The 26571-nt window shown below is 35.0% G+C and overlaps 1 protein-coding gene across 4 annotated transcripts; it reads left to right on the top strand.

The window, feature by feature from the left end:
- The first annotated feature begins 328 nt into the window (after positions 1–328).
- Positions 329–26553, top strand: palmdb (palmdelphin b). 4 transcript variants are annotated; one of them, XM_059524965.1, is made up of 9 exons: positions 329–638; positions 8800–8851; positions 9532–9612; positions 10497–10627; positions 11956–12070; positions 12359–12383; positions 12481–12600; positions 13466–14386; positions 23285–23440. In XM_059524965.1, the coding sequence occupies exons 2-9, from the start codon at positions 8807–8809 to the stop codon at positions 23296–23298; spliced, it is 1452 nt and encodes a 483-aa protein (XP_059380948.1). In that variant the 5' UTR covers positions 329–638; positions 8800–8806; the 3' UTR covers positions 23299–23440. The 4 variants fall into 4 exon arrangements, with proteins under 4 accessions (XP_059380948.1, XP_059380947.1, XP_059380945.1 ...); XM_059524964.1 differs by lacking the exon at positions 23285–23440 and adding an exon at positions 17399–17541; XM_059524962.1 differs by lacking the exons at positions 12359–12383; positions 12481–12600; positions 13466–14386 and adding exons at positions 25479–25567; positions 25734–26553 and having other exon boundaries at positions 354–638; positions 23285–25352.
- The last annotated feature ends 18 nt before the right edge of the window (positions 26554–26571 follow it).

Here is a 26571-nt window from a genome sequence, read left to right as displayed (position 1 = left end):
ATATCACTACTGTGACATGAAAGTGAGAAGGATATAGAAAAAAAACAGATAAAATATTACCATCATAGCAGGAGGTTTATCACTATAACACACACACACACACACACACACACACACACACACTTGACAAAGCCCTAGATAAAACCCAAGAGTGTTTGCGAACCCTTTGTGCTGTTTTTTCTTTTTTGTGTTTTTTTTTTTACCACTTTCGGAGAGTAATTTAGCCAATTGTGTGTCAGTATGTTCGTCTCAGGGAAACAACAGCTTTTCTAGGTGCGTGTGTGTTTGTGTGTGTGTGTGTGAGTAGGCACATTATGTTGCAGTTGTACGTGGGCTAACACATGGAAGAGCAGCTCAGCTCTGAAAGCCTGAGAGCAGAAAGAGAGAGAGGACGAAGAGAAGGAGGGGGAAAGAGAGAGTGATAGCATGACAGAAAGCGAGAGAATCGGAGAGTTAAAGAGAGATAGAGTGGGGCAGCCTGCCAGTGAATGGTAACACAGGATCAACTCTCAACCTACAGGAACCGCACTTGGACACACACACACACAATCGTTATACACACATGCAACCATGCTGGAATGAACGGACTGAATTGTGGTCAGCACATCCCAACTAAAAGCATCAGCAGAAGGCAAACGGTGAGTGTCGTTCCCTTTGTGTTTCTGTCTAAATATCGTCTGTTTAATGTCATTCAGCTTAATGTGACAATATTATCTGTCTAAATGTAATTTGCTGCTTGCCACTTAACAATCTGATAGTACTTGGAAGACTTGTGCTTCTTGGTTACCCGGTTAGTTCAATCATGTTGTACAGTCATGCTTGAATGAAAAGTAAGTATGTTGTTGTGTGTCAGTGATTTGTAGGCTTTTAATTCCTTTAAGCCTGCTGCCTTTATTCCCGCCGTCCTGACTAGATGACAGGAGATCCGTAAAGCCTGATTTAATGGGGTCTGACTTTTAGATGGTCAGTTTGTTATTGTGTGTCAGGAGTCTTACTGCGTCATTGTGATGGCATCACCCTCGCCGGGGACACCCCCTCTCTTTCAGATGACCGCAGCGAGTGACAGGAAGTCTTGTAAAGGCTTGTACCTGTGAACGGTACACACACAGATAATCACAAGAGAGGAGAGAGAGGATGTGCTTCTGTCTTCCACCCACATTTCTGAATCAGACTGCATGTGATTATTCTAGCACACTGCTTCTATACAAGTTTGATACTTGTGTATCTCATTTTATACATTCTTGATTTTTAATCTGATGGGTTTCTGAAAATGTTTAAGTGATTATAATGTTTAGTCAACTGGTCATTACATTAACAAATAAAATACTGACAGTGATCAGGACCCAAACATGAAGCGGAGTGGGTTATTTTGTGATAACTGATTGATTGTGCATCATTTGTCTCATTATGGGGCTAGTTACCAAATTATTATTATAAATAAATCTAAAATACATATCATTGAAGTTGAAATTATTTTATTATGTAAAAATAAAGAGACCAGTGTAATATGGGAGAAAGTACATTTTTTTTCCTTTTTTTATTTTATATTTATGTTACAAATTTCCATCAGTCTCATTTGAGTATTTTTTAAATGGTGTGCATATGAATTCATGTGGAGCACTACACATGACATGAAACAAAAAAAAAAAATAAAAAAATGTGTGCACGATTTACAGAACTATTTTGTTCCCTCGATGTACTAAAACATGCGCACAATTACTATTACATTCCCTCAAATTGCTGTCCATATAAAATATAATATTCCCAATAATATTTGGGAATTTTAAAAAGAAAAAAATCATGAAAACTAATAATAATCTTAAAAAGTTATACAATTATATCCACTATTTACATTACTATTACTTTATATAATGATATAATAATTATATAATAATATAAATAAATGAAATAAAAATTAAATAGAATTTCACTATTCACTAAAATTCATGAAAAAGTACTGAAGTCAGTACTTATTTATATCAGAAATATCTGGTGATTTTTTTTTAAGCTGAAAGGTAAAATTAATATCAATAAAGTCATAAAATGTGTCTAATCAATAGACATTTTTTAAATTTGTAATGGCACAAAGCAATTATTATTTTTTAGCAAAACATGTTAGTAAAAAGAAACAACTGACTTTGACATTAAACAAATCTATTAAACACATCAAATTTAAACATTTGTTAAAATATGACAAGGATTTGTGAGAGAAAATAAGTAACCTGGACCAGTCGATATTAATGCTTAACGGTCATTATACAAAATATTTGACAGCAGAAGATTGCAATTTTCCAATCAGAATTCCAGAGAGCTGTGTAATACTTTTTATACTGCAGGGCTCTGATTTAGTTTCAGATATGTTGACTACATTACATTGAATTTCATTTTACCATATTCTTTTTGAATTGCAACAAAGTTTAGAAATATTTACAGCAGTTTGGGCGGTGTAAGGAAGTAGTTCTTGTTTGATGACTAATTGGTATCAGACTGTCGAATTATTGAAAACTAATTCACATCTCAGGGTTTATTTAAATAGTTCCTCAAATATAACACCTACTGTCATTCGTTGGGAATGCTTTGAAACAGGAAGTGGGCAGATGAACTCTGTTTTCCAGACACTGTGGGCTTCAGTCCCCAGGGATTTGACTGTTAAACCATTAGAAATTAGATTAGAGACTGGAGATTACTAGCTGTCCGTCTCTGTCAGACATGAGGTTGTTTGATCAGTGTTATCATGCACCGTAAAACCTTTGATCTCTGATCTGTCCGTCTGTCTGTTTGCTGTGATTACAGCAGGATTAGGACATTTTTGAGTTATTGAGTTTCAGATTTTGAAGTTCCTGTGTCGTTACTATGGTACACTGATGGTAATATATATCATGGTATTACTTTTTTGTACTATATTCATATACCATTTAAATGGTACTGTGATGCGATGGAGTATATAATTTACTGTCTATAGTATCTAACAGCCATTGTCATAGTTTTGTCATATTATATTTTATAGTTACAGTTACAAAATACTATGGATTTATGCTGGTTTTTAGATATGGTAGTGGTGCAATAACTAGCATGGATTTACAGTAAACATTATCATTATCATATTCATGTAAATACATTAATTCAATAAATTAATTTCATAGTGTATATAGAGATCCCATGGTCATGTAAACCCCAGTAATATTATGGAGTTTTTAAAAGCAAAAGTTGTCAAAATAATAAGTTGGTACATTAAAAAAATTTCTACAGGGAACTTGAGAAAAAAAAAGAAATGAAAAGAAAAGTAATAAAAATTAATACTCATCAATCCAAATTATATACACTATAGACATTTCTGATTTTAATGAAAATGTAAAAAAAAAGTAACGAAAATGAATATTATTAATAATATATTAAAAATAATTATATAAAGGAGTTATCTGTGATTACAATTTTGTATGTTAAAAGGTCATTATGTTTATATTAATTTAATTTAACAGATCATATTATGTAAATGTCTTTCTAAAATAAACATGATTAAAATGAATATCTGAAAATCATAAGATAAGTCATAAAATATTTAATATCTGATAGACATTCGAATTATAATTAAACACAAAATTTTATTTAACAAATTGATTATTTTGATTATCCATAAACATTATCAGTATATATATATATATATATCAATATTTCCATCTCATGACTATACCATGCAGTACTACTTTTTGGGGACCTGCTTGTGAGGCTTGAGTCAGAAAAACAAAGTGATTGCATGGTCTGGAAGAGGAGGAGGAGAAGGAGGAGAAAAGTAGATATTTTAACAGGTGACGAGTCTCAAGCATGAAGCGAGGCTGAGGGCCAGCGTTTGCCCATAACTCAGCCAGCGTTCAGCCTCTGCTGACAGTCCAGCTGTGAGACGGACGCTATGTTCTGCCGCAGCACCCATCTCAGGCCTGGCAGTGAGAAGCAGCGTGGGCAGGACTAACCAGCATGACCTTCTCCTGTTTGTCGCCACACTGGGTGTCTTAATTCCCTCTCTGTCTGAACCCTGGCAGGCTGCTGTAATCTGAGCTGACTGAGGCAGAGAGGAATGATAATGCATCGGAATTCTGGATGCAGGAATTAGAGTTCCAGTCTGTGGATCTGGAGTGCTTTGGAACATTAAACTAGGAGACATTTATATGCAGAAGCACATGTGGGTGTATGTGAGAGTGTGTGTGAGCACGCACACTTGTGTTTATAATATCCATCCACTCACAGGCATAATTTATTTAGATTATTGCATAAATTAGCTCTTCCATGTGAGCATTTTTTAAACACTGCAGTTATAAAATTAAAGGAGCGTTTGTAGCTTTCATTAAAAAATTAAACATAGCAGTTTGAAGTCATATAATCCACAAAGTATTTAGCTCTATTATTGTTCATGGTCGGTGTGGTATTTTTAGAGTAGGTACAGCAGCAGGACAGAGAAAGAGGTCAGATTAAAATCAGGTAAATATCTTCTGAGGCAAGGAGCCGTTCCCTGTCCTGCCCTGTATGACCACAGTACAACTAACTGTGACTGTGAGCTCATTATTGTACTGCGAATGAAACTGAAGCTCTGATGCCTGTAGACTGTTTTTTTACTAGAATGATAATTCTCTTGTGTCACATTACTTGGTCTCATTGGAAATTTGTTGTAGCGCTATTACTATAGTGTAGTGGAACTATAGAAGAGTGACAGTATCAGACAGAAATACTAAATGATGAACATATTAATATACTGTTTTGTTTATTTGTGTAATTGTGCAAAGTACACAACTAGTCAAAATGTCACGCATTTCTAAGGATCTAAAAAAATCTTTAATTATTACACATTTTCACAACTTTTTGAAAAATATATAGAATAAATGGACAAATGTATTTTATTTTTGTTTTATATTATCTTATATGGTTGAATGTTCTAAATGCTTATGGAATTCTTTAATTAATGATTACACATTTTTTACTACTATATACTATATACTATATTACTATATATATATATATATATATATATATATATTACTATATATATATTCACTATAGAATGACTGGATTATTTTATTTTACATTTTTGACTTTAAGCCCATATTTGTTAGCTTTGGTGGCATCTATTCTAGTCTACTCCCAAAAGTTAACTTTTTTTTTTTTTTAAATATCCATTATAGAGACTTTTTTATTTTATTTTATTTTATTTTTAAATCCCATACATTCATTTGTTGTTTTATAGCCTTAATTACTTAAGTTTAACTAAATTCTCTTTTTTAATATTAGTAATTATGAATAATAAATATGTGAAAATGTCTCTCCAGAAATTTCCTGTTTCAATGGGAAATATGTGTTCAATGGGAAAAAAACCTTTGGGGACGATATTAATAATGATAAATTAATGTGTAATTTCAGAACATAATACATTTTTTATTCACAGCTTTTATTGCTGGAAAATATTACCCCAAGATAATGTTAAATAAGTAGTGTCTAAACCTTTAATTGTTAGTGTAATTCTTTTCCTCTTCTTGTCCAGTAAAATACAATATTATCATGGTACCATTTCCAAAATACAATCTAAAGTGTTTGTTATTCAAAGCAGAAAATAATTATTGTTTTTCTTTATTTAGATATTTATTTTGTTTATAAAATAAAAATAATTTTTAAGTGTCAGGGTATGTGAGGACATCTGAGTGCACATTCTCACAAAACCTGATGCACTAATGTGGGTAAATGCATCTCTCTCTGACATATTAAGCTGCACCTCAAATTAGTAAGGCATCTTGTTAAGTGGTAAGACATTTAAAGAGATGATGGGTCACTATCAGCACGAACACCAGTGTCATCAGGGGAAATGTCATTTTTGTTTGCGAGTTGCTGGTTCCCTTGGGAATCTGCAGGGTAAATAAGACACTGATGGTACGTGTTAAGGTCACTAGTGGCGTTAGATCACAAAAACATGTGCTTGTTTGCTTTTTTGTAGATCTATTTGTAAGATAGGTGCCCAGTCACTAACCAGAGCAGAAGGGTGCAATCTGAGCTGGCATTATTACACTCAGGGCAGCCTGTTCACATTTGCTGTCAGATGGACCTCATCTAAGACATCATATGTCTTCAGAACAGTTTGTGTTTAAGAAATGGACATAACAAGCTTGACCTTTTAACCAAAGGCCACACGTGACAGTGCTTAGCACGCATGTTGCAATGGCCTCTCCACTGTTTTCCACAACTCTTTACTTGTCAGACGGGGCTAAAATTACACTTCAGCTGGAGAAAGAGGGGCAAAATCAGGAAATATTGATTGTAATATTGACAGTTTGATGTTTTTCAAAGGATGTGACCTCTTAAAATCTACATCTGTGACTTTTTGCCCATATGTGTTGGCATTGAAGCCTATACGTTAGTGTCCACCTAAAAGTTGAAAGTAAACTTTATTATTCATTTATTTTTTACTTTAGTTTTATATTAAGCAATGCAAAGTAAAATGGAAAATAGTGGAAATTATTAATAATAAATAACAAATGAATTCATGAGTAAAATAAAATAAAATAACAACATATTGCCACAAATTTCTTGTTTCAATAGAAAATATGACAACATGGGGAAAGAAATGTTTGCTCGGTTTTTTTTTGTTTTGTTTGTTCGGAGCAGATCACATTCATACGTCATATTCTGTTCTTGGCCCCAGAGAGCTAGGTCATTCACGTGTGTTTCATAACTAAATGTTGTAATTTGAATGCCATGTAACCTTGCAGTCCACCTGTGACAGCAGAGTGTATATCTTGCTGGCCATGTATTTATTTCTGTACAAAGGGGGGTGAGGTCTGTCTTTAGCGGGTTATTCTTACCCCAACAACATTTGCTCTGCAAGTCCGAGAGATGGCCTTGAATGAAGTTTGAGGTATATGACATCAATACTGCACTGGGCAATTGTACAAAGCAGATATTTACAGAGCACTGTAATGTTTTAACTTTTCTGATTCAGCTTCATCTCTTCATAAATCAGATCAACACTTGCTTTTCATGCACCAAAAATGATTTAAAGCTGAAATTAATGTGAAAATACTTTGTTGTTTTCCCTTTTAATGTGCAGAGACATAATTGGCAATAGGGAAACCTGTTCGGAAACCATCTGTAGTGTTCGTAAATGCATTAAATGACTGCATATTTAACCAAAAAATGAAAGTGTTGTCATTATTAACTCACCCTCATGTCGTTCAAAACCCGTAAGACCTTCGGTCATATTCGGAACATGAATTAAGATATTGTTGATGAAATCCGAGAGCTTTCTGGCCCTCCATAGACAGCAAACGTCCTACCATGGTCAAGGCACAGAAACGTAGTCAGGACATCGTTTGGTTCAAGCTTAATTTTACAGAGTTATGAAATACTTTTTGTGCATGAAGAAAACAAAAATAATGACTTTATTAAACAATTTCTTCTCTTCCATGTCAATCTTCACCGTGGTACACTTTGGAACACATTTTCTTTGCACACAGAAAGTATTCTCTTGACTTCATAAAATTACGGTTGAACCACTGATGTCACATGGACATCTATATCCTTGCTACCTTTCTGGGTTTTGAATGTGGTAGTTGCATTGCTGTCTATGCAGGGTCAGAGAGCTCTCGAATTTCATCAAAAATATCTTAATTGTGTTCTGAAAATAAACGGATTTAGAACAACATGAGGGTGAATAATTAATGACAGAATTTTCATTTTTAGATGAACTATCCATTTGAATAATGATTATTTACTCAAATAATTAGAATTGAATACATTTTGTGAACTTTACTAGCAATTTCTGATGGAAAAATGTTTTGAATTAAATTATTTTCAGTCTGTTCAGACACTTCATAGTGGCTACATCTGCTACAGACCAACTGTACAGAGAAGTACCATTTTTCTCCAGGAAATGTAAAAATCATTGCAACTCCATTGGGTGCCACTATTATCATTTGGTGCATCAATTACACACTTCACTTTTAAATTACCATTTCTTTTAAAAACATGGCATCATGAAAACTATTTGATCTGACAGCACTTAACAACCTCTTCTGTTAAGTAGAAATGAAATGACCCAGCTAGTTCTGTCTGTTCAACAGCGCTCTTTATCTATTATTTATTGACACGAGACATTATGTTACACTGTCCCAGACAAAGCACTCAATGTGGATATATCTGATGCATGAAGTGTCAAAGAGTGACATGCCAGCTATGACAGTTATGGTTAGCTAGCACACACACAAACGCACACACGCACACACACGTTTGTTTTTGTGAAAAGTGGGGACATCCCATAGGCGTAATGGTTTTTATACTGTACAAACTGTAACTCTACCCCTAACCCTCACAGGAAACTTTGTGCATTTTTACTTTCTCAAAAAAACTCATTCTGTATGATTTATAAGCGTCTTGAAAAATGGGGACATGGGTTATGTCCTCATAAGTCACCCTCTCCTTGTAATACCTGTGTCATACCCATGTCATTATACAGAGTTGTGTCCTGATATGTCACAAAAACAAGAGCACACACACACACACTTCAAACCATGTACATCTTTCATATTTTATGTTCACATTTATCCTTCAGGCATAAAAAGAAAAGCCCCACCAGCACTTCTTTTCTTTCTTCCAGCTCTGACGCCCACCGTCAAGTCACCCCCTACCAAAACTTCTCTCATGCCAACCCACACGTGCCAATCACAGCTTGTTACCAACCTGTTCTTAGTCTTCTAGACAGACATTGACGCTAAGTTGTTAGCAAGAATAGGTTGTTTATACCCTCTCTCTTTCTTTCTGTGTCAGGATCATAATGGAGGAAGAAACCCTGCTGAGAGAGAGACTGCGGGCTATAACAGTGAGTATCAGGCTGGATTTGTATTCTTTTTGGTTTTGTGTAAAAGACAATTGAGGTTTTATATTGGCAAGTGAAATATTATCACTGGATACATTGTTATTTGGCTTTGTTGTCAAGTTGATGCTCACAAAACCTGTCTGAAACATGTACAGTATATAACACATGAATTTTGCATTTGAATTATGTCTGGTAACCTTGATAACCTTAAAATCAGGAAAAAGCAACTCTCTTAACAGTGTAGTCGTGATACTTCGTCAGCCTTAATGAAATGAACCACTCAACCATTACTGGCCATCCAACAAATCCGAAAGATTCATCTATGTTTACCTGCTTTAAAAGTTTGTTTGTTTCTGTCAGTATATGTTCTCTATCAAAGAACACTTGAAGAGTGTTTATAGAGAAATCGGTCTATGTGTTATTTCTGTCCATACTCAGCCTTTGAGCTGTTCATATTATACATGAAGTCATGGTTTATTAGAGAGTTAAAAATAATGCTGCAAAGCCTTCCTCTCAAAAAGACTATATTAAATCTCTCTAGCATGCATGCTTGTGTTAATAGCAAGACATTAAACGCCACTTATAGAAAAATAAACAACAAAAGAACACGGGGGTCAAGGTGAAATGAAAAAAGGTTTAGGATCTTTTTTACTTCTCATAAGATGACTCTGATTTCTCAACAGGACAAAAGAAGAATTCGAGAGGAGATAGAAAAGAAACGAAGAAATATTGAAGAAGAGAAATTAAAACTACAATATCTAAAGGTATATTTTGATTATGAGTAATAATTATAATACTTACAGAATTAAAATTATTGTTTAATCACACACACAGTGTGTTACACAATAACAGTATAATCTTATTAAAAATAAATTACAAATATATCAAAAATAGTGTAAAATCAAAATATAAAAAGTTGCATATGCATTTATTTTAATATATTTCTTTTAATTATATTTTTTATATAATATATAATTGTTATATATTGTATTGTTATATTATGTATCCTATTATATTGGTATCCTAATTTCAATATTACAGGATACATAATATAACAATACAATATATAAAAGTGATATATTATTTAAAAAATATAATTAAAAAATTACCTAAAAATAAATGCATTCACATATTCTCTCTATAATTTTATATGGAATACATGAATGTGTATATGGAATTTGTTTTTTTTAATAGTTTATATGATATGATAATATTACATATATATTATTTGTAAATAATATATATATATATATATATATATATATATATATATATATATATATATATATATATATATATATATATATGCATGCATATATGTTTATAGAGATAGAATATATATTGTTATTAAATATATTCTAATATGTAATAATACAAATGTTATTATTAAAAGAATAATAAATATTAATAGATGAACAGTTGATGCATGTTTGGAAATACTGAAATATACAATATCTTTCCAGCATATATCTAATAAATATCTAACATATTTAATATGATCATTAAATTATTGCAGCAGAATGTTTTGGCATTTTGTGATTTTATAAGGTAATTTGTAAAGGTGTCATTTATTATTAATTTACAACACTGTAATGTAAATAAATAAACTGGCTGACACAAGATGCTATGGCCTTCCTTGAACATACAGAAAAAAACTCTACGGGAACAATGGCTGATGGACGGATTGAGCACCCTGAGTGAAGAGGAGCAGGAATCTGTGAAGGCCCAGACTGAAGATAACCAGCAGCAGGCTAAACTCCTGCAGAGCAATATCGACAGGTACTCTCACATCTCCACAAATGAAAAGGGAAAAAAAACTCTTATCACTAATGGTGTGCAGGGTTCACAGCTTCCTCTTTAATGAAAGATTATTCTTGTTTAACCACTGTGATGGGCTTTCAGTGTTAGCCAAGGGTTAGACAGACAGACCTCACTCACAGTATTACATAAACTGTCTACTTACGCAATCCGCAGTGAGAGCCTGCTGACTTACAACAAGCTTTGTCTGGAAAAAAACAACCATTATGCAAGAGGTCGTACCTGAAGCAGGAAGGATGCAACAAAAGGACAAAATAACAGAGAGAGAACAAAAAAATCTTTTTTCAGCTAGAACCACACTTTTACTTATAATAAGAGTTCTCATACAGTGCTGGGAGACACACTCCCTGCCTGATTTCTTCCTGTGGAGCTTTATTTAGGATGGAAAGGAAGTTTGCTTTCCAGCAGCTGCTAAGATCGATTTGAAGGCCTTAAAGGACTCAAATCGCCAAAGAGCTTTCTCTTGATAAATAGACTCCACAGTATGATGGCTGCTGTTGAAATCAGATGGATTAAGAGCGAAAAAGCAATTTGATGAGAATCCCCACAATACCAGGACAGAGGAGGCTTGTCATCTCCTGTAAGTAATCTTGACGTATAGGTTCATGGCCCCAAACAAAACATAAATGAGGGTAATCATTCTGAAACTCTGAAACTAAAACTCCATCGAACAATACTGAAAAATGACACAAGGAGGTGCCATTAGAGTGACTTTGATAAAAGCAGCACTTTTTTGTGTGTTGTTCTGAAATCAAGTGTTTGTATACAAACAAATAATACATGAATAATAATCAGTTTCCAACATGTTGGTCTGGGTCTGAATCAGGATTTCTGGAAACTCTTTATAAATTCAAATTGTTTGCACACAGGCATAGTTAACTCTAAATTTAATATTGCATCATCATTTACTCACCTGTTTACTTCTAAACCTGTGTAACTTTTTTTCTTTTGTAAAACACTGAAGAAGATACATTGAAAAATTTCTCAGTATTACTTGTTTTCCATTCAACAAAAATCAGTAGTGTCCAATGTTTTTGCACCCCTTTTACTTTCATTGTATATGGACGTTGTATTTGTGCTCTGCAGAGTAAATAAAGTCAAACAGGTTTGGATCGATATGAGGTTGAGTAAATCAAGACAGAATTTTCATTTCTGGATGAACTATGCTTTTATAAGTAAAAATTATTTCATGCAAATATAACTTAGCTCAACTGAACAATCAGTACAAAATATCAATAAATATGTGTATAAATAATATATATAAATATAATCGCCTGCATCTTTTGCAGAATAAAGCAGGAAATTGCGGTTCTTGAGACACAAGAGCTGGAGCTTTCTGCGAAAGAGGAGATTCTTCTGAAACAACTGAAGGAGGTGGAGAAAACTCCAGAGGACATCATAAAGGTATTGCTTGTGTATTCACTTTCAAAGGCCTGGAGACTCCTTACCGCTTATTACAACAGCGAGCCACTTAAATTGGATCAGCTTTTGAGTTGGGAACAAGGGAAATCATTACAATGCAGCATGCTGTGAAGATGCCCCTCGGTTTCAAATTGACGTCAAGATAAAATAGTTTGATGCCAGTTGCTGTTGTGAGGAAGGGATCGGCTTGCATTTTGTATGGTTTTGTTCTTCTTATCTCTTCATCAAATCTGCTTTTGCTACTGCACAAACTACTGTATTTCCCTGCAGGAAGTAAACGCAAATATCCGTCCAGGTAAAGAAAATTCTTCTTTTTTCTTGCTATATTGCTATTTGTACAGCATTATTTCCCATGACACTTCCTCAACAGACCTAAACATTGCTTCTTACAGAGCCAGTCCAATACATCTACACGGCCATACCTGATGTCCCAAAGTCCTATACCCCAAAAACCAAGAGGAGAAGTGTCATGCCAGGAAAACATGAAACTGATGAAGAACAGGAGAAAAAGGGTACAGCGAAGGCTCTTGTTTACACCACTGTCAACTATTTGATGATATAATGAGCACTTGAAATATTCCACAAATATTTAGAAAGTGCAAACATGTCATCGAACTGTCCATTTCTGTAATTATAGTAATTCAAGGGATGTAAATGCTGTTTTAATTTTTTATATAAATGATGTTATCCGTGACTGTGATTATGAGCATGACACAGAATTATGAAAGAGGCACAATAATCAAAATATCACCAGCTGTACAGGATATTGTATCTAGCTACAGACTGCAAGATGACACATTTTTTATTAAAGCAATAAGCCACTAGAGCCCATGTGGTACAGTGTTTTTATGACGGGTATGGGGATATTTTTATGCATGTTAATCATATTATCTAGAATATTTCCGGCACCAAGTAAATAACAGTTAAAATGTTATTTCTAACAAATGTTGTTCTTTTGAACTTTCTAAAAAAAAAAAAAAAAATGTATGAAAAAAATGGTTTTCACAAAAATATTAAGCAGCAAAACACTGATATTAATAAGAAATGTTTCTTGAGCACCAAATCAGCATTTTAGCATAATTTCTGAAGGATCATGACTCATTGAAGAATGGATTAATGATGCTGAAAATTCAGCTTTACCACAGAAATAAATAGCATTTAAAAATATGACTTTTTGAGTAAATCGTTATAATAATAAAAATAATACTGCACAATATAAGTGTTTTTACAGTATTTTTCAAATAAATGCAGCCTCAGTAAATATAGTAAAAAAACATATTTTCAAAAATATTTAACTACTGATAAATATTTTTTATATATTTAATTTTTTTTTTATCTCTTGATTTGGTTTGTGTTTAACACTGTTATTTCCTTCAGCTACACACACCATGAAGATCAGTGTGGAAAAAGATCTCCGCACTGGTGAGAGTCACATCCTTTCCACCTCCACCATCGCATCTCTGGATCTCCAACACCAAGGCATCAAAGTCTATGATGATGGGCATAAATCTGTCTATGCCTTGCCACCTGATGGACAGGGCTCCCAAAACGACATGAATGAGATGAGCCCTCTTGAAGTAGAGGAACTTCTGATGAAAGCCTCAGAGAAGAAAGACCCAGCAGATGTGGAATACCACGAAGCAGTGTTTTCAAGCCCATTCAGTCGACCTACAACCCCTCAGAGGACAGAAAGAGGCTACATCAGCCTTCATGGCCTTCAGATGCCCAATAAGAACCAGAGTCCCTTTCAGGCTGAGAACTTTACCAAACGAGAAGCCTTTTACATTCCAACCACTAAAACCAACCAGTATATGGGCACTAACCAACTGGCTCAAAATGGATCATATGCTAATACCGAATACAGCGGCATAACCAGAATCAGCTCAGCATCTTCTCCCATACAAGAGTATGAGGAACAGCTTCGGATAACACCAACAGCAGACTCTGGACTGGGATTTGGACGGTTTTCCCCTCTGAATCAAAAGGAAGACTCTAGTGCCAACTTTATGAGCTTCCTCCCTCCTGAGGTGGAATCTGGTGAACCTGTTACCATGATCTTCATGGGTTATCAGAACGTTGAATCAGATGAAGAAGATGAAGGAATCCAGGCTGAACTGGTAGTCATTAGTGATGATGATGATGAAGACTCTTTGTCGTACCACCCTCTGGGCTATCGCAGCAAGATCTTCAAACCCAACAATATGGTGTACTGCTCTGAGATCAGGCCTAGTGCCATCAGAACCTCCAGCTCAGAAAGACAGATGCTTGGAAATGAAACCAGAGACCTGACAGACACAGGTACCATTCGAGGAGTGAGAAGACAATTTGGTTTTGTAATTCCACACTAACTTTTAGTTCCTTGCATTTCTTTGAGTTATTAGTAACCCTTTACAATAAGGTTCCATATGTTAACATTAAAGGGATAGTTCACCCAAAAATGAACATTCTATCATCCCAAACCCGTAACACATTAATTTATCTTCAGAACACGAATTAAGAGTGATTTAAAGGTCCCGTTCTTCGTGATCCCATGTTCTAAAAGTGTCCACTAAAAGTGTGTAATGTTGTTGTTAGAGTATAAATAATATCTGTAAAATTCTAAAGCTCAAAGTTCAATGCCAAGCGAGATATTTTATTTAACAGAATTCACCTACAAAAACGACCTGTTTGGACTACATCCCTCTTGTTCCTGCAGTAATGACGTCACTAAAACAGTTTTTTTGACTAACCTCCGCCCACATGAATACACAAAAAGGGGGCGTGGTCTTGTTGCGCTCCGACGGAAGAAGAGGAAGAGCTGCGTTTGTGTTTGTCGCCATGTCGTCGAAACGCTGTTATTTTCATCTCGGAGTCCAATCACCTTTGTTTGGCCTTCCCAGGGACGCTGTACTTAGAGATCAATGGTTACAATTTATGTTTAACTCGGTTCCCGAAAATTATAATCCACATGTAAAATTATGTGCAGCACATTTTGCTGAGGACAGCTTCCTCAATCTCAATCAGTATAATGCCGGATTTGCACAAAGATTATTCTTGAAAGATGGAGCAGTTCCCTCTTTGTCTGGAGAAGGCGTTGTTTATGGACCACAACCAGTAAGTGTATTTTATTATTTAAGTTGGTGCGTTTAACAGTTTCTGTAACTTATTACACAAAGGGCAAAGCTGTTTAGCTTTGTTAACTAGATGTTAGGGCTGTGCAAAAAAAATTTAATGCGATTTTCATGCGCATCAGTAAAAACTCTCCTGTGATTATAAGTACATCTCCAGCACGTGCGTTCAGATCAGCATTGCCAGGTTTTCAAAACAAATCCTGCCCACTTGCTTCTCAAAACTAGCCCAATCGTGTTTCCAGGAGGGCGGTGTGTGCTCAGCTGCGTCGAATCACAACACAGGAACCGCTGGCCCAATCAGAACTAGTTACGTATTTCTGAAGGAGGGGCTTTATAGAACAAGGAAGACATCAGCCTGTTTTTATGACAGTGAAAACAGCGGTATACAGATAGGTGAACTGTGTGAAAAATACTGTGGTTTTTTTACATGCAAAACATGAACACGTTATATTGCACACTGTAAACACAATCAAAGCTTAAAAAAGCACGAAAAAACGGGACCTTTAAGATCCGACAAATTAAGATTTGAGATCTTTCTGACCCTGCATAGACACAATGCATCTGAAATGTTCAGTGCCTAGTAAGGACATTGTTAAAATAGTCCATGTGACATCAGTGATTCAAATTTTATGTTATAAATCACAATAAAGCAATAATCACAGAATTGAAATGATTATTAAAACTTTATAGTTATTGTTATAGTTATCATCATTGGTGTGAATGTGCCTTTAATCACCATTACTCCTCTTTATTTACTCAAAAGAAGATATTCTAAAAATCCCTTAACAACTGAAGCGAGTTGGCTCCAGTGTTGTTTGGATCTCAAAGTTTTTTATGGAATGTTCCACAGAAGAAAGGAAGTCATAGACTGAATCTAAATGAGAATAAATGATGACAGAATTTTCATTTTTGGGTTGACAATTCCTCTTATGTTTCAGGTATCATGAACAACCACTTTCATACAATTTATTAATCTTTTAATGCTAATATCTACACATGCCAATACATTTTGAACATGTTTATTTGTATAAATTAGTTAATGTATTATGGTTAAACATGAGTCACATACAGTATAAACAATTAGAAATGTTCATTCTCAGTCCATGATACCTAATGCTTTAAGAAAGCAAAGAAACATTACTCTAAAAATACTAGATAAGATTTAAAATCAACTAAAATATCTGTCAGAGGAGTATTAAAGTAAACCCATCTCATCAAGTAAACTCTTGCTGCTTTACTTCCACCTAGTGGTCTATATCTTCACATTTTGTCAGGGTTTCATATATTTGAAGTATCCACACTTGGAAAAATGCATGACATGCATGAAATCAAACTTTTTTGATACGTTTTGTTTTGATATGATATGATTAATAATAAAAAACATAAATATACGCTTCGATATGTTAACTTGCTGCTTTGGACATTTTTTTTTGTTAGTACACAAGTAATACTTTTATTATGGATTTACCATAACACAAAAATATACCATGATAGCTATATAGTAAAAAACTGTGAAAAACCTGTAAAAACTGTGGTAACACTGTCAAAAATAAAATATTTAGAAAAGAAATCCCATAGTCAATTATTGTAGTAAAAATATGTATGTTATGGTGGCAGTGGTAAATGTCTGTAATGGCTTATAAAACATAATAGTTTTCTAAGATATCTTTTGGAACCAATATTCATTCTTTACACACGGTTATTATTTAGTTTCATTATAGGTTCACCCGTTTCCAACAGCTAATGTGTGATTTAGGGTAGTTTGTCTCTTTTTTTTTCTCCACCAGAGTAATACACCGTTCCCGTCCATCAGCTATAATTGAGCACTTTGTCCTTGGTAGCTTTTAAGATGCTGTGTCTGCTCAAGAGGTCGTTCATAACATCTGCTAAAGAGAGTGTTATGTAATAATCCTTGCCTTGCATTACATAAGGCACAAAATTAATGCTAAAATCATCAACGTTCTGCATATTCATTGTTTTCACTGTTTTGTCATCCCCTGATTTTGGCACGCCAGGGCAGGATGAATGTGTTAACTGCAATCCCATCATCTTCTCTAATGACAGGCCACCGACAAATCAATTGATTTAATTGATTGATTGGATTGTACTGGATTTGGATTTGTTTGAAACAAACTAACCACCTGCATGCAGAATATCTAGGTGTGGTTAAACTGAAGTATTTTTACTGTCCTCTCCAAAGCGCTGCCAATCAGACTGTCTCAGCTAGGAAAACACATGTAACCTCTCCAGATGTTGACATCCTGTATTGCCTGATGAGGATGGAAAGGACTAAGAGACTGATTTGGAAAAATAAATAAATAAATGCTTATGACATGAATCATATTTGAGTGCCCAAAACATCATTTGTTCATCATTTCATGTTGTACATAATGTTCTTCATTTGACTGTTCTGTAAATAATGCTGTTTGTTGGTAATTTTTTTTTCTTTTTTTTCTTTTTAAATCAAATAGGGAAAATATCTGGTGACTTACTTTTGCACCAGAAATTATATTTAAACACTACTGATATCACTCTTTTGTTTAACAAATGGTTGAAAAAAATACAGTATGCTGTATTTTTAATCAGTGGTGTTGTCTTATTTTCTGGTATATATATATATATATATATATATATATATATATATATATATATATATATATATATATATATATATATATATATATATATATATATATATATATATTGTATCCCTAAAACAATATACATTTACTACTATTTTAAATACATTAAAATATTTTTTTGAGAGAATAACTTTTTTGTTAACCATAAATTTAGCAATTTCTAGAGAAAATAAAAGCAGGAAAAATTATAAATTGAGTAAAAAATATATTTAAATAAACTTTTATTCAGAAAACAAGCTAAATTTTTTTTAATAAACAAGTTTTAGTATTTTACACATTTTGCTTAGGAAGTAAATTTATCCTGCCTTACAGTAAAATGACAAAATAAATTATTAGTAATATACAGTAGTTTTTTTTTTTTTTTACAGCTGACATGATTCACATCAAAATTGGTCTAAAAGACGTGACAAGTGTTTACAACTGCAATATTATTTCTGAGTCACTTGATCTTCGTCTTGGCCACTGTGTCAGTGCAGAGGGCAGGTTTTGAGAGGACAGTCATAAACCGTATTATGGCCGATTTTCAAAAGATGTCAAACCCATTACATGAAACCTTGAGAATATGCTTGATTGACAGAAAGATTTAAAGAAATTCCTTGTGCGACTGTGTGTGTGTGTCGGAACGGCTGAGGCTGCTCAGCTATTGGCTGTTTCTGGTACATTCAGAGTAAGTCACAGTCTCTGTGGTTACAGAGAAGCAAAGCTTCAGCCAAGACAGAATCGTTGAGCACGTACCCTGTCCTCTCTCTGCTCGTAACACACAAGGTAGGACACTGAGAACTTTATGAATAGTCAGACTTCTACTTTATGAAAATAATTATGGGGTGAATAAACTTGTTTAGGTGTCATGCTGTTGGAGATTGTGCTGGATTGCTGTTATATTTTCTTCTGGGGTGCTGTAAAGAATATAATATTTTTGAGATGCTATGACAAACACATGCTAAACTTACTGGATTTGTGCTGATATGGTCTAAAGAGACTTGATTTTTTGCAAACAAATGTGTGAGAGTGTACGCTTTTTATCTGCAGTCTGTATTTTTTAGAGATTTAGATTTTTGTTTGCTCTTTCTACTGTATTATATATGAGACTTAATATTGTTGCATTATAAATGTGAGAAATAAGATCAGTGCATTGATATTTGGTATGTATAATTGTTTCATTTTTTATAAGCTGGCATGTTATGGATTTTTTAGAATTATGGATCAACCATATCAATAAAACCCATTATTTTAGTCTTGTATTCATCAACGTCTTCTCTGATTTGACTCTTAAGTGTGAAAATGTTGCCATCGCTGTGGAACAACCTGAGAAACAGAAGCTGTGAAAGTTTAATAAACCCAGGTTGCTTGTACAAACCTCAAGCACTTCAGAAAACGTGGAATCTGAGATGTTGACAGACAACATCAGCACTGGGCTTCACAGCTGAACGTGTATGTGTGTGTAGGTGTGTGAGTGTGTGTTTTAGAGTGAATTAAAGTGTCCGCGTGGGTGAGTGGAGGCGTGTGTGTGTGTGTGTGCCTGGGGTAAATGTGAGACAGGGATGGATCCTCTATGGAAATGATTACAGATGAGAAAGTCTCCTGCTCCATTTCACACTCCCATTAATGCAGAGAAGAGCAGAACCACATGAAGCCACATGAACTGCTATTAATATGTCAGCAAAAATATGGGTAACTTTTTTAAGCCTGCATGCATACATTTATTCATAAAATCCAGTATTCATAATGGCTTATAATACAACTTAAAATCAGGTATGATACTTTATAAATTGAAACCACATTTATAACTGAAAATTGTATTATAATGGATTATAATCTTGAATATAAAATATATTTCAGATTTTTAATCACTTAACACTGTAACATTCTATGACATCTAAATGCCATATATATATATTTAAACTGTGTTTATATATGTTATAATATTTCTAAAAATGAACAAATTATGTTATTATTAATAATAATATTTTATAAACATAATTTTATAAACAGACTGTATATACCATTTTATATCATAATATATGCATTTAATTTTCCTTTTCATATTCGGTAAAGGTCTAAAGTATTATTTGTTCTTCATTCACATATATTTATTCATATTTATTCTGTTGCTGTATTAAAGACACTTTTTACTATTTACAAGCAGCTTCACAAAATATTTTCTCGAAAAGTACAATGTAATCAGTTTTTTTATGGTCATGTATAAACAAAACGAACACTATCATTCAAGTCATTTTTCCTTTCAAGCTGATAAAGCTCTCGAAATTCTACATTTGAGACATTTGTGTCTTAGTCCGCAGTGCTCTCATGCCGCATAGTGACATTTTTTCTCATCTGAGAACATATCCAAGGGCTCAGTGCCAGTCACATATGTCTGAATGGCCACCTACGCTCTGGCCCCCCAGCACCTCTTACTGTGATGCTCCACGGAGGTTATTATTTCATTCTCAATAGAGCAACCTTGAGCCTAAAGTGCTCTTTTTCTTTTTCACACAACTGAAACAGTTCAAAAATTTATTTTTCAAGTGTATTTATTAGTGATAGCTCCACCCTAAACTGTTGCATTCCCTATGACATCACTTCCTAAAAGAAGTCATTTAAGGAAATTATATCTCATGACCTCTCTGACAAGCCACTTATTGATCAGTCAGCAAAAACAATGGAGCGACCAATCAGAGTTGAGTGTTTGTACCAGGAAGATGCCCTGAGGTGACCATTAACGCCAACACCACTGACATCAGGCCAACTCGCAATGACATTTCTGCCAATAACTCTCGTATCAGACCAAGTTCACTATATATTCATGCATCCACAGCATATTTGCACAAGCCCAGAGTGCTTACAGGTTTCACCGAGAAGATTTTTTTGGCAAGGTGGAGATGATCTCCTTCTGGCTCCTGTTTCTAAAGCTCACGGTAGGTACTGGGACACGCTGGTACCTCCGTCTGTCTACAATGCAAATGTTAATGTCACTGAATAATTTATGGAATACAGATTGTCATGACACAAATGCTGAGACGGAGAGGGTGTGAGAGTGTTGAAGTTTTCTCACAAGCTGAGCTGCTAGAGGAGGAGTCGGGTAGGGGGGTGTTACCATGGTAATTAACACTTAACGCTTGTCATTTTCATGAGGCTTTGTGCCTTTGTGTAGCTTGATTGGGGTGAAATGGGCAGGCGCTGAAGTGGATGGTAATTTCACACAATTTTGACTGTTTTTAGTGGCCGCATTAGCATGCCGCTTGAGTTTTGAATGATTGCGGAGACTTTCATGCAGTGGTGGTAATTATACCAAATGGGCATCAAGGAAAAGCTAGACAGTGAAAGTATTTCAATCCATTTCAAGTGATGTAAACAGCTTATGAAATCTGTGAATGGTGCTGTCAATTTGTGCATTTTGATTTCAGCACAACTTCCATATTGTACTGATATCACATAATGTTCAGCATGAAAGAGTGTAATTGTGGCTTTGATGTTCTGAGGGAAAAAAAATTAAACCCTTTCTAATCCCCATGGCAGCTGATTTCGTCTGTCGGAAAGAGTTTGAGCGTTAGATCACACTCTTTCTTGGCACTTGGTACGAATGAGATCAGAAAAATCCATGTAAACAACACAAGCTGCCATGATCAAATGCTCTGCAGTGGCGCATCAACAAAACCAGACAAATAATGACATGCAGTCTGTGATTGATTGTTAATTCTCAAATAATTTGTCCTCTCAATTTGTATAGATATATGAAAATAAAATATACATATAAAAAAAAAATCTGTGGTCAATGAGGATGTTCAGTCAGAGGATTTCACCCACAATGGATTTTCTTCTTTCCCTGGTCTGATCCAGAGTGTGTGCTGATTAACTGCGGGACAAACGTTCCATGCATGAGGAGAAGAGCCAGTTCTGCAGTCTTATATAATGAATCTACTTATTTCTGCCTACTAAAACCCACTTTTGTGAAAAAAAAATCACTGTAATAGTAAACAATTGCTTCTACTTTATTTTTATACGCTTGAATAATCTCATATATGGCATAAATGTTGGATATATTACATAAGGAAGCCGAGGTGAATTTCAAATGCCTGTTTGTAGACATTAAAAATGGCTTTCACACTATGCGTTAAACAGATGTAAAAAGGTGCGATTTGGCAGAGACACTTCAAAAGGTAAGAATTTTTATGCAGTATAACACTTAACTAACCTGTTTTTGAAGTGCTGTGCTATTACAACAACATGGTGTCTTTCAACACTTGTGCCTCAACATTAGGGGAAAAAACATCCAACTTGCTTGATGTGTTCAGGAGTGCTTACACACACTTTTTCTCATCCTAGCTCCCATTAGAATTTGTGATTGTGTGATCTCATTTCTTCTTTTCTGAAAAAATGGATGCAGCAATCTACTTGAGGTTATTTCACTCAGAATACTATCTGTACCAGGCTTTTTTTATTTTTATTTTTTTTTACATTAAATAGGCTGTTTTGTGCTTCCCTCTTACAACTACTATTTTGCATCTGTTCTAATTCAGAACAGGTTTGGTCTGAAAAAAGGAGACCAAATTATTTTCACAAAGTTCAGTTTTGTTAACGGTCAAGGCATATGAATCCAATATCCTTTGATGCGGGCGGATCAGTTAGTCTACTAATAGTGTCTCATTCATCATTTTTAAGTGCAAATCAAGTCTAATTCTCGAGGAAATGAATATCATGAGCCTGTTCTTTTTAGTTAATCACAGAAAAAAGACACGTAAAGCCTATATCCAAAGTAATTCTAAAACAAGAATTCATAGAGTCTGATCTTTTAGTGAATCAAAACCAGTAAATCACTCCCACAGGAAGTGAGTCCGTTTTTTAGGGATACGGAAAAACTTATGAATCAGTTGGAGCAGTATCAATCTCACATAATCTACTGATTGCAATTTGTTCATTTCGTTATTAATTATTTGATACCATATGTGTTGTATGCCTACTATAGCCTACATAACATAAGGCTTGTGAGACCTAAAACATTGTTTATATGACAATGTGCCACTTTTTATTTTTAATTTTTTTGTGTATTCTTATTTAAAATGAACAACAGAATCGAATCTGTTCCTCAAATTGGTTATGGAACCATTAAAGAACAGAAATGAATTACTCAACATAAAATGCAATTGTGCAACAATTTCTAAATATTTTTGTGGTTTTATTTTAAAGTTATCTGTCAAGCAGGTTTTAAACTCAGAACTTCTTGCAAGGAACATTACTGTAACCAAATCAGCTCAAGCTCAGGTAACCCCTTAAGACTGAAAACCTAGCCCTGAAAAACTTTCTCGGAAATTTAGCATTACATAAGAACTGTTCTAAACATGAGTGGGTGCAAATTAGCTTTAACATGCTTTGAATGTTTTGGTGATTAGGGAAATTAGATTTATTTTGCTGCTTTCAAATTTATATGTCGTCCTTTTCTCTTGCAGGGAGCTACGACTGAACCTGAAGAGGTGGATAGACTGGAAGAGATTGCAGTTTGTTCTCATCCTGAAAATCCAGAGCATACAGAGCAGAAGTCCCTGTCTGAGCCTGTAACCATGGAGACAAGTGAAAACTCCAGCACAGCTAACATAATTGATTGTGAAATGGAAGTCCTGGAGACTGAGATACCTGAGAGCAAGGACACAGGAAACAAAGATGAACAAGTCTGTTATGATGCTGACATTTTAGAGTCCATTAGTACAAAAGTTGTGGCTGACATTTTAGCAGGGTTACCTCCTACGGAGACCAAGGCTGATGATCTGGAAGATGTTTACAGTGCGAAAGAGGCGCTTGTCTTGGAGGATACTCAAGAAGAACTTTATCGCAATGAGTCAATTACCTCTTCAATATCTGACACTCCGTCAAGTGCTGAGAGCATGTATGAGATTGATGTCACGCATAAGAGACAAGATTCACTAAGACAGGAACCAATGGAGAACATAGCACCCCAACCAGATTATGTTGACGATGGAGATATGTTAGACCAATTGGGTATTGACTCACAGGAAGCCATTGTAGAAAGTTATGGATGTGAAGATCCAGAAGAAACCATCCTTGAGCACCACATCCGAGAGGAAGTTCTGTCAGACGTCTCCACAGAGTCTTGCCATGACCCAGATGAGCTAGAAGAGTGTCTTCAGATCGAAATAGCTGCGGCGTCATCAGACAGCGAAAACGATGAGAAATGGAGGAACATCTTCTCTTCCTCCATAAATAGGGAAGATGATGATTCCTACATTGACAGTCTTGAGCTAAGTGCACAAGAACTCTTTATTCAAAAACCTACGGTTGGGAATACTGAGGACATTTCGAAGGAAACTGAAGAGCTGGAGATTCCGGTGGGGGAAGAAATGCTAGAACAACCCGAAAATGAGCCAGTTGAGCAACCCCAAGATATATCTAACAATGCTACTACCCTGTTCCATGGCTTGTCCAAGATTTCCGAAGATGATGAGGAGCTCACAAGAGCAACCCACAAGAGCAATTCATTTGATTCCGTCAAATCCGATTCCAGCAAAAAGGTGCCGAAAGATTATTGTGTGATTCAGGAAATGAAAAGCGAGAACGTCAGTACAGAACATGTGGATTTCAAAGTTGCTCGCCAGCAGTGGCTAGAGATCGAAGAGCAAACGAAAAACTTGACACACCATCCAAGCACACCAACAACTCGATCCGGCACCTGCCAAGGTAGTCACAGTTTCATGTATACACCTGTCCGCAACATCGAAAGGCCAAAGAGGGATCTTGATAACTTGTTGCTTTTAGAGGATTACGCACACACCCAGTTCAGCCCTTGCTCTGAGGATTCAGGCCTGGACGACTCTAGTTACAGATCACCATTTGATGATCCAGAGACTCCAATTGAGAAAGAGATTCGTTTAACCTTGGACCGTGAGGAGAACCTAAAGCGTCAGAGGGGAATGTCAAAATCATACTCCAGTGACTGTGTGCAGATAAGGGCGAGATCTGTCAACTTGAACCCTGGAAAACTATGCCAAGAAGTCGATGAGAAAAGGAAGCTGTTAGAAGACCAGGATGATAATGATGATGGAGTTATATTCAAATATCTCAACAACCAGACGCCTTCTTTTATCATTACCTCCTCACCAACCAAGAGCGCACAAAAACAAGACATGGCTGCCAATAATGTTATCATCCTCGAGCCTGAGCCTTTCCCTCCAAGTCCAAGGCATGGGAAAATGGTGTCCTCTAAATCTGCTGACTGGAGATCTGAAGGTACCCCTAATGTCATCATTTTAGAAACATCGAACCTCATCATTCGAAGTTCATCTGAGTTCAACTTGAATTCTGCCTCTGAGGAAACCCAAGAGAAGATGTTCCTTAACAACCCATTTTGTAAGCTGCGGTCCAGGAGTACGATATCTCTAGTTGATGAGGAGATTAAGATAGTGAAGCAGCGAGAAGAGGAACTCAAGCGTCAAAGAGCCAGTGTTTACTCGAAGGATCACTTCCTGATGTCTCCAAACCGTTTGGACTGCTCATCGTTTACAGGTATTTCATGCCAAGAGAAAAATACAGACAGAATTTTTCATTCTGTTGATCTGAACTAATGACTACATCACTGAGACTGCAAACATTGCAAGATCTATTTATTCTTGGTTGTCAATTTAATTGCAGATGATGTGCCAATTAAATGTAAATCATCCCCATCATCTCCGATGAAAACATGCAGAATGGATCGTTCAGCTTTGTCATGTGATCATCGAGTAAGTATATGCAAATATACATTCAGTGTCAGAGCAAAAGTTGGATATTGTATCGACAACATGGAATTAAAATGATTGTCATCTTAAATATTTTAGGTTGCATAATGTTTTTTTATTTCAAAGAAAAAAATAGAAAATTAATTCACTTTTATTGTTCTCTCACTAGTTTCCTGAACCCTATACTGGAGGTCGACGTAAAAGTGCCATGGCTCTGCGCTGGGAGGCAGGAGAGTTTGTGAACAATGAGTAGAAATGTACACTGACGTCGATTTGCAGCTGTTTTACATAAGAGAATTTTCAAAGCTCAAACTCGTCTGTTTATTGTGATAGCATATTCACCTTCTACTGCTGCTTGTGTGACTTTGGTAAAGATACAGAAAAAATCTGCATATGCCGAGATGCCTAAATGTTATTTGAATGTACTGTCTGATGCATATTTGTGATTCCTCTTTAATGAGGAGATACTTATAGACCATATTTTTAGTGTTTTGTCTACGAAGCTAATGAAAATATGTATTGTATATTCATATTGTATTTTCTTGTAGGGCCATGTTTGTATATCCCTAAATTATATGAAAATATGAAGCAGTATTACAGGGTTCTAGGATAAAAATTAAGTGAAAATGCATACAAAATGGATGCATTTTGTTAAAGATCACTGAAAACACATCCGTTTGGTATTTTTTGTCAAAGGGACATTGTTTTTTTTTATAATTAATCTGATTGCTCCAATAAATAGTATTAAAACCGTTAATCTATTTAGTAATTATACTAATCTTAGAAAATATTCTATTATTTAAAAATGACCTGTTGCTTTGTTGTCTACAGATAATGTGCATATTTATGTCAAACTGCCATGCTTATAAAACAGTATTGCTTGCTAACCTTTGAATCCATGTCAGTCTCAAGAAAATGAGCTTTGCATACCATTTGAACAATCCTGTGTTCAAAATACGAATTCAAAAATAAATGTCAATTAAAGTCAATTGTCCATTTATACTACA

Source organism: Carassius carassius, chromosome 35, assembly GCF_963082965.1.
Source record: "Carassius carassius chromosome 35, fCarCar2.1, whole genome shotgun sequence".
In the NCBI taxonomy this organism is placed as follows: Eukaryota; Metazoa; Chordata; class Actinopteri; order Cypriniformes; family Cyprinidae; genus Carassius; species Carassius carassius.
Note: the sequence above shows the minus strand (reverse complement) of the source record. Positions and strands in the feature narration are given on the sequence as shown.